At 41.7% G+C, this 13,976-nt stretch overlaps 1 protein-coding gene across 9 annotated transcripts in view; it reads right to left on the bottom strand.

Annotated features, from left to right (window-relative positions):
• Positions 1 to 4,745: 4,745 nt before the first annotated feature.
• The window catches only part of TBC1D31 (TBC1 domain family member 31), a 44,759-nt gene continuing 35,528 nt past the window's right edge, over positions 4,746 to 13,976 (bottom strand). For 2 of the 9 annotated variants that reach the window (XM_036436895.2, XM_036436903.2), the window contains 7 exons: positions 13,723 to 13,858; positions 13,035 to 13,127; positions 10,455 to 10,595; positions 9,058 to 9,252; positions 7,265 to 7,403; positions 5,857 to 5,955; positions 4,746 to 5,080 (listed from right to left, as the gene is read on the bottom strand). In XM_036436895.2, coding sequence (XP_036292788.1) covers positions 4,947 to 5,080; positions 5,857 to 5,955; positions 7,265 to 7,403; positions 9,058 to 9,252; positions 10,455 to 10,595; positions 13,035 to 13,127; positions 13,723 to 13,858 — 937 coding nt within the window. In that variant the 3' untranslated portion in view covers positions 4,746 to 4,946. Of the gene's footprint in view, positions 5,081 to 5,856; positions 5,956 to 6,548; positions 6,554 to 7,264; positions 7,404 to 9,057; positions 9,253 to 10,454; positions 10,596 to 13,034; positions 13,128 to 13,722; positions 13,859 to 13,976 lie in introns of all 9 variants that reach the window. The other 7 variants (XM_045581401.1, XM_036436896.2, XM_036436901.2 and 4 more) reach the window with 7 other exon arrangements.

The following is a 13,976-nucleotide window of genomic DNA, read 5'->3' as shown; positions in this document are numbered from 1 at the left end:
CAATACTTTTGCTCGCTCGAGGTCCGTCTCCTGCGGGAAAGGGGCATTTTATTTGCTCGCCTGTGGACTGGGAGACACCGGACGGTTTTCACTTTTCCACTTTGGGGTCACCCTGGTGTCGGCTGACGCTCGGTACAGCCTGTCCTCTCCTAAGTGCCCGTGCCGGGGAGGCTTCACTGTCTGAATCTCTCTACTTGCCCTGCTGCTCTGCAGGCTCCCGACTTCTAGGCCGAGGTCCGAGGGCCGGTGTGAAGGCTAGAGCAGGCGATAATGGGGGACAGGGACATCGGAGCAAAAGCAGCCCGCGCTGGGTGGGCCGGGACCCAGCTGAGCCTCCTGGAAGAACCCCCCCCTCACCGCCTCCTTGCTGCGGCGGGGGTGGCCCGGGAGGGAGCACCCTGCTGTCCCACGCTCCACCATTGGCCGTCGAGGGGGACATGCAAAGCCAGGGATCAGCGAGAAGTTCATTTGTCATAAATCCACTCCTACATTCCACCCCCCTAAGCCCTTGGGCACCTTCATTCACATCATGCCAGGGAAATGCTGGCATGTCAATCGGATTGAATGGAGGCCAACCTGAGTCCATTTCTGCCAGTTAACTGTTGGAGTTCCTTCCAGTGAGTGTGCCAGTTACCCTCTTGCTGCCTGTCGGCTCCGATGCAGTCTTCAGGCCCAGCACCCCAGTAACGGACTAGGTCCAAGCACTTCTTACAGTGTGCACGTGTGAAGCTGCCGGTAGGGGGTGCTGCAGGACACGTAGGAGCAATGGGCACAGGAGCAATCCGCTCCAAAGGGCTGTTTGGCTTGTTCTTGTTCCTGTTTCAGGATTCTTCAGTGGAGGGAATATGTAGGGACACCTAGTGGTGCTATGCCCTAGCCCTGTCCCAGAGCGCAGTCTCAGTGACTTCCCGGTTACTCTTTACTGCAGTCCTCACAGCCCGGGCATGGCATGCTCCAGGTCTAGTGCCAGCAGCAGCGCCCTGACACACTCTGAGCACTTTATGCCTTCCTGTATTGGTTTGCCTGTGCCCAGTGGGTGGTTTCCTGTGGCCCCCTGACTTGGCCAGCGTGCACACCACCCCAACACTCAGGGTGCTGATGCCCTGACCCCATGTGCTTTAACACTACCGCCTTGGATTGCCTGCAGCCCACTGTGGAGAGCGGCTACATTACAGCTGTTGGCTATCATTGTGCTGGGAGGGCTCTGTCCTCCAAGCTGGGACTTGCACGCGGCCATGAGAGGACTGTGCCCTCTCCCCAATCCGAGGCTTGAACTAGTCCCAACTTGGAGGACAGAGCCCTCCCAGCACAATTGTAGCCAACAGTTGTAGATGTAATCTTGAGCCTATGGTCTGAACCCGGGGCCCCATGTGCCTGAGTGATGTGAGCTTGATAGAGTTCAGGTGCATGTAATTAAGTGGGATCAAAACCCAGGAGAATGTTGTAAACATCTTGACCACGCCCTTACTTTGCCTTGTGGAATCTGGCTGTAAAATAAAGACACGGCCTGTTGTCTGTGGTGCTGTCGCTAGCTCTCCACCAAAGAGGCTGGCTCTCCATGAGAGGACAGGGTCCCACCAGACCCAGCTGTCTGTCTTTCCTCAATCCTTCACCGCCCCCTCTCAGGGGCACCGAACCTGGCTGAGCTGGCGCGGCACATGGGGTGAGTATGCACAGTCCTCTCGTGGCCACATGCAAGTCCCAGCTTGGAGGGCAGGGCCCTCCCAGCACAAGCTGTAGCTGTAAGCTTGAACCTGTGTCCTGAACAAGTGGCCCCACGTGCCTAAGTCCGTGGTCGGCAAACTGCAGCTCGTGAGCCACATGCGGCTCTTTGGCCCCTTAAGTGTGGCTCTTCCACAAAATACCACGGCCTGGGCGAGTCTATTTTGAAGAAGTGGCATTAGAAGAAGTTTAAATTTTAAAAACTTGGCTCTCAAAAGAAATTTCAATCGTCGTACTGTTGATATTTGGCTCTGGTGACTAATGAGTTTGCCGACCACGTGCCGAAGTGATAGAGGCTGCAGGTAAACAAAGCTTGATCAGGTGCCTGTAATTGAATAGGATCGAAACCCAGGAGAAGGTTGTAAACATCTTGACCACGCCCTTACTTTGCCTCGTGGTATCTGCTATAAAATAAAGACACCGCTTGTGGGCGCGGTCTCTGAGAAGCAGCATCCCACCGAGACCCAGCTTTCATCCTCTTGTCTGTCTTTTCTAAGCCTTTCACCGCCCCCACTCAGGCTCACTGAACCTGGCTGAGCTGGCGCGGCACATAAGGTGCCCTGGGGCTGAGTGTGCCATGGCTGTGCCAGCTGGCCGCAGTAAAGAAATTAGGGTAAAGTTGAGGCTATAATGTCAAGAAGCAGGGAGAGATCACCAGAAATGTATTTCATGAAATGTGATAACCTTTGAAATGCCAACCAATCACATAGGACCAAAGAGAGCTAGTCAAGTACCTGTAAGGCAGGGACTTTATCAAGAATATTGTTTGGAAAACTCCAGGCTCGGAGAAAATGAAGATCAAAAGGAGTTTCTTCATTTGGTTGAGACTATGCATAACTCACTTTCACTGGATGAACAGAAACTTTAAAAATATGAAATATTGCCTAGCCAGAGTGGTTGAGCATTAACCTATGAACTCGAAGGTTAAGGTTCAAATCCAGGTTAGGGCAGATGCCTGGGTTGCTGGCTTGATACCCAGTAGAGGGTGGGATGATTCTATCTCATCATTGATATTTCTCTCTCTTCCTTTCTGAGTTTTCTCCTTCCTTCCTGTCTGAAATTATATATATATATGTAATATTATAATGTTATACAAAGAAGTATGTGTGCAGATGCAAAACTAATTGAGTAAGGTATAAATTCTAGTAAAAGAGGACCTGAAGCAGAGGTCAGAAACCGGCAATATACAGCTGATTCTGGCTGGCATAATCACAATATTTCAGTTTTCAATTACAGTTGACATTCAATACTACAGTAGTTTTAGGTCTACAGCATGGTGGTTAGACAACTATATACCTTAAAGAGTGACCCCCCAAAAAGTCTAGTACCCACCTGGCACCATATTACAATACTAGAGGCCCGATGCACAAAATTTGCACAAGGGGCTCAGCCCTCACAGCTGCAGCAGCTTGCCTCGGCCTTTGTAGCCCCAGCTTCATTCAGAAGGTCATTCAGCTGCCTGGTCTACTTAGCATTGTTAACTTTTATTATAGATTATTGACTATATTCCCTATGCTGTACTTTATACCCATGAAAATCACAATATTTTAGAATTTGAATGCTTTTATGTGAGCAAACAAATTCTAATTCACCTAAGTTCCCATCATACCCTATTTACTTTATGTTCTGTGACTTCCTGCTGCCAATCATACCAGCATGAGCCATTAAGCACGTTTGGAAGTACCTGAACATAAAACATTAGGAGGAGGAAAGTGCTCTTAGGAAACCAATGCCTTCCATGGCGATATTTCAGAACTTTGACTATTGGACAAAAAGCTCTCTTACTGAAAATACTTTACCATTAAGATTGCATTTTATGCCCTAACCAGTTTGTTCAGTGGATAGAGCATCGGCCTGCGGACTCAAGGGTCCCAGATTCGATCCCAGTCAAGGGCATGTACCTTGGTTTTGGGCACCCAGTAGGGGGTGTGGAGGCAGCTAATCAATGTTTCTCATCAATGTTTCTAACTATTCCTCTCCTTTCCTCTCTGTAAAAAATATCAATAAAAAATATATTAAAAAGAAAAGATTATATTTTGTGACCACCAGAAAAAAGAATTCCTACTATGTATTGCACATCACTATATGTCAAGCACTGCCCAAGAATTTTAGGTACATTATCTTATTTAATCCTCACATCAAGTCCATGAGTGATTCCTACCCCCACCCCCACCCCCTCCTTTTTGGGAATGGGTGAAGAGAAGTAATTCGCCCACGAGGATGAAGCAGCCTGGTGTGGAGCTGAGCGGGGAAGAGCGGGATTTCTGCGGTCAGGAGAAGCAGAGACGCTGATGTTATGACTGCGGTGTTAGGAGCACAGTGAGATCACTGCAGAGAGGAGATCCCACCGCTGGGGGGTCAGAGGGCAACAACTTTGGCCAAACCACACAGCCGATGCTCTAGTTTCCCTCATTCCTGGCTGTTCGGGTGTAGAGATGGTTCCTGCTCTTTATCTCAGTTTAGCTTTAAAATCAACCCTCATCAACTAAAGTTACGAAGGTTTATGCTGACTCTTAAAACCTGAGAGAGCCTAACACAAGTTTTAATATCTGTGGAGAGCGGCTACCGCGTTTGGACACGTTCAATCTGCATTGCTACAGAGAACAGGCCTTAGTGAGAGACAGGTTTTCAATAGTTCAAGCCTGGGAGGGCACCATGAGAGAGCACAATCCTCCTGTGGCAAAGCCATGTGCAAGTCCCAGCACAATGATAGCCAAGGCTATAGTTGTAAGCTTGACCTTTTGGTCAGAACCCGTGGTCCCACGTGGCTCAGTGATACGGGCTGCGGGAGGTGCAGCAAGTAAACAAAGCTTGATCAAGTGCATGTAATGGAGTCAATTTGAAACCCACGACAACTTTGCCTCGTGGGATCTGGCTATAAAATAAAGACTCGGTTTTCAGGCTATGGTGCTGTCACTAGCTCTCCATCAGTAGAGACCTCACTTTCTTCTCATCTGTCTTTTCTCAGTCCTTCACTGCCCCCTCTCAGGCTCACCGAACCCGGCTGTGCTTGTGCAGCACAAATATCTTCAAAAATTTTTATTGTGAGAAGTACCAGAAGCCATGTACAAGCCAAAAAGCATAAGAATTAAATAGAACACATAATTTTTCTACAGTTTTCTATACAAAAGGTTGATCTTTACAGGAATTTAAATAATCTAAAAAATCAGTGTCACTGATTGCAAAATAGGTATTTCTTTGGCTCTTTGGAGGTGACCAGCCTCCTATGTGGCCAGAAGACGAGGTGTTTGACATCGGCTACGAGCCTGCGCCGTGAGTCTCTGGCGAAGGTTCCTCACTCTCCCCAGGAGATCCCGTTCCACGGTGTCCCACTGTGCTTCTCTTTGGCTTAAAGAAACTTGAAAACAAAATTTTAAATGAACAGTTTAGTTTTCTGATAGGAATGAGACAGCATTTATTTTAAAGGTAAACTTGTTGTAATGAAATCAGTAATGAAATCAATAATAAAAACCAAGTTTCTTAAATGAAAGCCTGACATATTACCTGGCCCTATGTGTTCCATTTACAAGCTAAATATATACTTGTTGAATTGAAGAATGCTATCGGACAATTTACCCACTTTTGGTTATTAAATATTTTTCCCAATTTGGAAATACAACCTTTTAAATGAGGAACCAAGTCTGTCCCAAGAAAATTTGAGTTCTTTGTAACAACAGTAAGTTTCCTCACTATGATGCTTAAGTAATAAGGCCCACAGCAAACGTGTTTTCAATGGTTGTTGGAAGCCCAGCCCAGAACAGAAGCAAGAAAATTCAAATGCGTAATAACTTTGAAGACGAATGTTGAGGTTTTCTCTTCACAAGGATGTAAAACAGTCACGAATATCATTGATCCAGTTAGTGGCAGACTTCTGTTGTTTCGGGTGGTGCTGGTGCTAAAGGACTGGAGAAGCCTTACTGATGTGGGCCGACCTCCTTTACTTGGATTTGGTCTGATCCCATTGTTTCTCCAGATGGAGATTTGAGAATTTTGCTGCCTCTATTTTAAGATTTCCATTCCCAATGCCCCAGGAAAATGGCATCGACATGCCATAAACGTAATTTAAGTCACAATCTTGCTTAAATATATTACATTTAAAATAATGGAAGAAATCTTTCTTGTTTATCAACTTACTCCATGTGGAGGAATCCATTTCAGAAATGTCATTTAATTGTGAGGTTTTAGGCAAACGGCTTGAGGTGACCCGTTCATTTTGGCATCGGGGCACTACTACAAAAGTGAGGAGACAAGAGGGTGCTTGGGAGTGAGGAGGAAGCCTTTATCAATCCCAAGTGGTCCCTAGTTCACCAGAATCGTTGAGGGGAAAAGCCCCCTTTCTGTTCTGAGAGGAATGCTGGGAAGAAGGGGACACCATTCCAAGCGCAGGAAGTGCAATTAGAATTAAGAGCTGAGAAGTTTTGGTAAAGTTCTCTGAAACACCTTTAACCCAAACAAGAAGCCTACAAACAACTCAAATATGGCTGTTAGGACAGAGATGCCAACATTTACTGGAAGAGATTGTAAAGTGTAATTATCAAGCTTTCCCCAAGAACTAACTGGGAGCTATCGCTGCTGGCTTTTCCCAAGCAGGGCCTCATCACAAAATACACAGGAATCAGAACCACCAATAGGCAAGTTTTACCTAAAACCTTCTTAGGTAGTAAGCAGAGCAGTGTCCATCCCTAGCTGGTACCCCTCCCCATTTTTAATCAATCACTCCATTCCAAAAGTTATACTCACTCTCCAACAGTTCCCTACCTCCTACAGCTATACAGCCAACAAGACACCCAAGTCTTTTGACTTTCCATTTGAACATCACTTATGACTTCCCCTCCTTTTCTGCTCCCATCCCTAGGGTTGTCTCCATGAGTCAGGCCCAGACTGTGTGGGTCACACTCATTAAGTTGCCTGCTGCTTTTAGCTGCTCTCAAGAGCTTTAGCTAACAGTGTTAACTCAGCTTTCGCTCAATGAGTCATTAAGATAATTTGACTAATTACCAAACGGCTAATTTGAACTGGTGTGAGGGATGGAATGAGAGTCATCTTCAACTATTTGAGGGCTGTCATGTGGCAGAGGTGGGAAAAGCCATCTGCATTGCTTCCGAGAACAGACCTTAATGAGAGAATTAAGAAACAACAACACACACACAGTAAGAAAAGTAGAGTCAATGTTACGTAAGGGAAAAACTTTTAGGTGAGATCTGCATAAAATGGAATAAAGCACACATTTTTACTAAAATAAACTAGAAATGGCACTTTGTAAACATGAAGGGGATGCCACAGACCAGAGAACCATGGAAGAAAATAGAATTCCACGGGATGGCTGAGAAAATGTTTCTTTATTGAAGCTGTTTTTTTGACAGCCCCAATGCCTAAGCCTACTCCTTCTGATTAGGGTAATCGGGTAGGGATTCCTTTTTAGCTGAAAAGTACTTTGAAGAAAAGTGCCAAAATACACCTCAAGGATTTATCCGCAATAACAGACCATATTATTTAAATGAATCTATAACACCATGGAGAGAAAGGCATTCATGGTACTCACCCTTATTGTGTATATGTTCAGCATGTTCCAACGCATCATCTAGCTCCTTCTCTAGAAACCACTTCCTAGATGCATCGGAAAGAGCAGAAGCTTTCTTTTCTGATTTCAGCTGAAAGTCTTTTTCTTCAGCTTCCTTCCACTAAATAGAAATAAGGGGTGAGGGGGATCACATGAACAATGTGGGAATGCACGTTCCTGCATGTGCCCTGACCAGAACTGAATCTTGATCTGGTTCATAGGTCAACACTCAATCTCTGAGCCACCTCGGCCAGGCTATATACAAGCTTTTTATATGCCAAATGTCTTTTATAGGAATGCTAATGATTAAATATGCATTAAACAACAAAAAACTTTGAAAAATCCTTAGGGCCAGAGAGGACCATAGAGATCCATCCCTTTCATGTTACTGATGAGGAGACTGAGATTGAGTAATCCTCCAAGACACAGTAATCAAGCTAGAACCCAGGACACTAGACACAAAGGCAGATCTCTGCATACCAGGAAAAGCTAGGATTCTCAGTGTACTCTCAAATGCACCATTTTACCCACGGAGAGTAACACCTAATTTTACAGTCTAGCCCCAGTGCTAGCAATCTTTACCCTGCAGATGTGGGATTTCATCACCACTTTCCTGAGAAGAACCTCAGTGATCTGAGCATCACTCCTACCCCTTCCCATCCATGAATGAAAGTTATATCCTGGGGTTGGGTAGGAGGAAGATGAGTCTGGAATAGTGACTTGAAGGAAATATATTATGGAAAGCTTTCAGAATAGAACGATGATCTAGCAGCAGAAAGAGGAATGAATGAAAGCCAGTTATCAAGATCAAACTAGTTCTTGATCTCTCCCTGGCTCTTCAGTGTTCTTAGGGGAGGCCATTGTGTCTGCTGCATCCAGAAAGCACTGGTCCCCGAGTTGTTCAGGGAGAATCGACCAAAACATATATACTCAAAACATATATATCTTAAGTAACCTCCTCAAAACCCATTCTCTGGTTCTTCTTTGGGAATAGAATTCTAATTCTATTTGGGATGATAATGCTCCCTACTAAAAAGACTTCATTTCCAATATCCTTTGCAGCCAAATGTGGCTAGAAATGCATCTGGGAATCCTGGAAAGGAGTTCTGGGAGATGGAGCCTCTTGCACCTCTGTCCTACCTCCTTCTTGCTGAATGGAATGTGTATGGGAGGCTGAAACCCATCATGTTGGATGGTTAGTTCACCTTGACAATGAGACACATACCAGGAAGTAGTGTAGAAAAGCTAGAGGAGGTAGTGTCCTGATGACCTTGGAGTCAGGATTCAACACGGGACTGCTTACCTCCAGACTTCTTTCATGTGAAGAAGGAAAATTTCTATTTTGTTTATCATCACTATTATTTTTGTCTTTGTTACTAACTGCTACATATAATTCTTAACTCTTCAAAATCCTCTACTTGTAAGTATAAAGAATTAGGTAAAGTAGGAGTTCGCTGGGGGGCGGGGGGGGGGGGGGTGTAAAATAAAAAATTATTAAAAAAAAAAAAAAAAAGAATTAGGTAAAGTAGTAATATTATGCCATCAGCCAGGACAAGTACCACAAGCTGAGAAGCTGAGACACAGAAATGTAAATGCTTAGTCAGGGTTAGGTAGCATCCATCAATATTGGACTTCTCTGAGCAATACCTATTAAACTTAGATCATCTTTAAGATATTTCCCAACAAAAAATTACTTGGCTTAATGTTTTTGTCATTTGGTTATGTAATATTCCAAATTTTAAATACTTATAACAAGATTATAACATTATTCTTACCTTTTGAGCTTCATTCCACATCATTGCATTCAATACTTCCATTTCTTTCCTTCTATTTTCCCGAAGGAGTTTGGCCATTTCCTGGTAAGATTCGTTTCGTTGTTGATCTTCCCGTCTTTGTTTTTGCAAAGCTTGAATTTGCCACTCAGTGTTTAGACAGGCTTGTTCAGCTTTTGCCAAGTTTTCTTCAATTAACTAAGAAAGAAATTGTACATTTCAGAAATAAGGAAGGTCAGTCTATATATAATTATGGCATATCTACTGAAAGTACCCAGGGCAGCTGCTTGTAAACATGGGTGCATATTCAATCACCTCAGGGTGTTTAAAACAAACGGATGTCCAGCACCCACCACAAATCAACTAAATCAGTCTCTGGGGTGGCTGGATATTGGTCCTTTTAGAAAGTTCTCCAGCTGGGCCATAGTGGCTCAGTTAGTGCCCAAAAGGTTGCCGGTTTGATTCCTGGTCAGGCACATACCAAGGTTATGAGTTCAATGCCTTCCTCTCTTGAAGCACGTCCTTGGGAGAGAGGAGGATAGCTTCAGGCAACTGGAATATACAACTAAGGTTGAGAACTTCTAGGCTAAGGGATAGGTGGGATTAAGCAATTTCCATGTTTCAACCCTTTAAAAATGAGTCAGGAGAGCCCATTCTTACAGACTGGACAAAAATCTTTAAGGAAAAGGATGGTAGGAATATTGTAGGGTTATCAGCCATGAACTATTACAGAACAGAAGAAGGTAAGAAACTCCTACACTATTCTTGGCTTTTGCCAGGCTCTGCCACAGACCCCTTAGCATTCTTTTTAAGGGATAATAGAGAACATTCTTTTGTGAAGGTCTCAACATTTTATTTCAATTCATTGAAGCCAGAATTTCTCCACAAGAAATTTTATAAGTTTGGGAAATTTTCTTAATTTTCTTAAAGAGTCACAATGTACTATTATATATCCTCAAATTTGGCATGAAAAACAATATGACAATTTGCAGTACTAATTTGTCACCTTCCATTTTACTGAATAATAGTTATTAATATTTTAGAGAATATACTTTGAAACTACTGGCTTATATGTCAGGTAGAGACTTGATATTTTGTAACAAAAATCTACTCAGGGACAATTTTGAGACCATAACACAGGATACTAAAATTTATAAACTTATTCCCTTTATATTTTTCTCTAAGTCTTAAAATTCTCAGAGTATAAAAGACACATGTATATGGCTGTCAAAGAAATATCTGCAATTAAAATAATGTGAGATTCTAGAAACTATGCTTACTGAAACAAAGACATAAATTAACTTAACTTTTACAGAGTTCAATTTTGAATTCTTTCTTTTACAAGGACGGGAGATGGAAATCCCCCCTTTATGTACACACTAAATTGAACACATTTTTACCTTTTGGGCTTTTTGGTTCTGTGTCTGATCTGCTTCTAGCAGTCTATGAAATGAGCGTTCTTCAAGGTCCACTTTCCGTCTATAGGCATCTATATCTTGCCTCATTTCTTTTGCAACAGTTTCTTGATTTCTAGTAAGATTCTGATTAAAAAACCATTTGTTAAAAAAAAATCACCAATCTATAATAATAAAAGCATAATATGTAAATCGACTGGGCAAAGCCAGGGCCTGAGCCTGGGATTGAGGCAGCCAGCCACCATGCCTGCAAAGGCCTACTCTTGCACAAATTTTGTGCATCAGGTCTCTAGTCTATAATAATGCTAGAATACAAAAATGACCCTTTTTCCAGATTTCTAATATGCACACAAATAAAAACTGTAGTCATCTAATTTTCAAAGTAAAAAACAAACATCAGTGACGTCAGTGAAAAATTAAAGAGGAAGGAGCTCTGAAAATTCTCGCATCCACAGAAGCACTAAGAACCCTGGCAAAACCAACTTTTTTCAAGACTCTGGAAATTACCCGAAGGCCCGCTGCAATCTGGGGAGCACTTATTCGTGGCTGAATCTTGGTAAGAACAGCAAGCATGATGGCATCTTTAACTTTAATTACTCCTATGTCTACCCCAACCCTAAGCTCTACATTAGCCTAGAAAACCAGCAGCCTGGCGGCCAATGGAGGGGGCAAATGGGAGCTGGAGCTCCTTCAAACTCCCATCCCCAGAGAACTGTCATTGTCTGACCTGTCAATGGTTCCGAAAGACCCCACTCCAAGGCTCTCTTTATCAGCATTTGACCTGACTCAGAATTCAACTACTTTGAACAGCCCTTTTCCTGGGGACATTTGCTAAAAACAGAGGAAACTGTTGCATGCATTGGCTGCCTGAAGCAATGAATCCCAGTTAGCATGAACAAGCTAATCAAGAAGCTTTACAGGGAAAGGCAGGAAACTGATGCCCACAGGGGGCCTTGAACAGCTCTGATAGAGCCTGGGACTCTAGAAGGCCATGTGCAAGTGCAAGGCTGTGCCCATGCAAGGGCAATATGAATGCTCTGACCTGAGAAGGTCCTAAGCTGTCAACTCTGGTGAACTGAGGCTTTGCAAAGCCAGAGAGTGAAATCAAGACAGAGTTGTAAACTATGTCAGTGTTCAAGTTGTCGCCAACATGATGAACACACAGTCCCTGGGCAAAGACTAGAGGCTTACTGGTTCAAGGCATCTAAGGAAATACCTGTCCAATCACTAAGCTACCTAAGGAGGGACCTAAGTGGCTACATATGACAAAGACTGGAGCCTTTACAAAATTAATTCAGAGAAGTCACTAAGCAAAGAAACTCTGGGAGGGAAGAAAATTTGATTTGGCACATTTTATTTAAAATATCTGGGTTTCACCAAAAAAAATTATATGACATATTAAAAACCAAAAATATAGCCCTATATATTTTGAATAGACATTCACCACATGATTGCCAAAGAAGATTAATAATGGCTAGTAAACATATGAAAAAGATGCTGACATCACTAGACATCATAAGGGAAATAAAAATCAAAACCACAATAAGATACCACTTCATATCTACAACCTGGCTATAATCAAAAGGACAGACAGCAACCATTGTTCATAAGAATGGGGAGAAATTGGGACTCTATACTTTTAGGTATCTATCTAAGAGAATTGAAAATGTATGTCCAAACAAAAAGTTGTATGTGAATGTTCTTAGCAGCACTACTCATCATAGTGAAAACAACCCCAATATCCACCAACTGATGAATGAATAAACAAAATGTGATCTGAGCATACAATGGAGTATTTATTATTCAGCCATAAAAATAATAAGATGCTGACTCAAACTACAACAGGACTGAACCTTGAAAACATTATACTATCCAAAAGAAACTTTCCCTTATTGATCACAAAAGATCACAAATGGTAAGACTTCATTTATATGAAATGTTCAGAATAGGTAAATACAGAGACAGAAAGTAAATTAGTGGTTGCCAGGGAGGGAAATGGGAGTGATTGTGAATGGGTACAGGTGTGGGGCTGGGGGTGGGATAGTAAACAGTATTCAAGAAGATTGAAGTTGAAAAAGCAAAATACCAATTGTTCGTAGCAAATAACCTCACTTATCCTTATTGATATTTAGCTGTTATTTTCTAACAGAGTTTTTTCTACTTTTCTAACTCCCTATTTGCAGCGTAATTACCATACAATTAGTTTAAAATAAAAATGTTTTCAATTATATGCAGAGAAGATATATGTATGAAGGTTTATTGCCAAAAATTCTAAACCACTTAAACTACCAACAGCAGAAAAACAGTTTAAGTTATGGCTCATTAATAGCTACTACAAATGATAACTACAAAGATATATAGCATTTAGAAAAGAATTTGATTAAGCAGGAAAAAAAATAAACTATATTCAGATATTTTTGCTACCTTACAATCCTAGATGACACTGTTTTTCTTAAAAAAACAACAACAAATAAAATGAACATTAAAAAAACCATGAAAAATACAGTTTAAAAAGGAGTTTGTATGAACCCTGTTTTTCTTATATTGGAAATAGTTGATTTATACCTTCTCATAAAGTCTTTTTTGTGTTTCGAGTTCCAGATGTCTAATTTCTAGGTCTTTGGCTGTGGTGGCAATTTCCCGATCTCTCATATTTACCTACATTCAAAGAAAACCACAAACTGTGAATGCCAAAAAGAATTTACAAAATAATTTTTAATAGATTTAGTAATCTTTTAATCTAAACAACCCACTAAAAGTGTTTAAAATAATAGGTATTGGATTTTTTAAATCGGAATAACTGATATTGTATTAACATTCACTGTGGAATCTATGAATAATGTCAGAGTTAAAGTTAAGCCTAATTTTCTAAAAAAAGAAAGCACAATTATCATATGCTTATTTACCAGACTGGGAGAAAAGATGACAGTTCTTACCATATTACATTAGCCAATATTACAAGTTAGTAAAAGTTGAGCAATTTAAATTTGCAGTGGATAAAAATATAGAATGTTTAATTACAAAGTCACTGGTCAACCTGACTAATTTTCCTGGCATTTCTAAAATATTTAACCATGATGAAATATATGAAAGAGAATGAGAATAGTTGAGGGGAAAAGTCAATTAAGTTAGAGGGGTCATTTAGCATTCATTGTGAACTCCAGAGGTAATATTTAACTTAAAGGTGTTCATTACATTTAAAAGATACTAAGTGAAGAGGATGCAAGAATACTAAGAATAATAAATAATAAACCTTTCTCTCAATCTCATCATCCAGTCTTTTTAGTTCCATTTCCTGCTGATCTTGCTGAAGCTTCAGCAAACGCCTTCTTGCAGCATCTTGTAAGTGCATTTCCTGTATTTTCAGCTCCCTTTTCACAGCAGCTAGTCTTAAGTACAAAATGTAGGGGGCCGGGGACGCAAAAATAGGGTTACAGTTGTTTACATGGAAAGTCATACAGGTTATATCAAGAAGAAAAAATAACATTTCCCATTATAGATTTAAAT

This window comes from Pipistrellus kuhlii, unplaced genomic scaffold (genome assembly GCF_014108245.1).
Source record: "Pipistrellus kuhlii isolate mPipKuh1 unplaced genomic scaffold, mPipKuh1.p scaffold_m20_p_14, whole genome shotgun sequence".
NCBI lineage: Eukaryota > Metazoa > Chordata > Mammalia > Chiroptera > Vespertilionidae > Pipistrellus > Pipistrellus kuhlii.
This window is presented reverse-complemented; position numbering and strand designations above follow the sequence as displayed.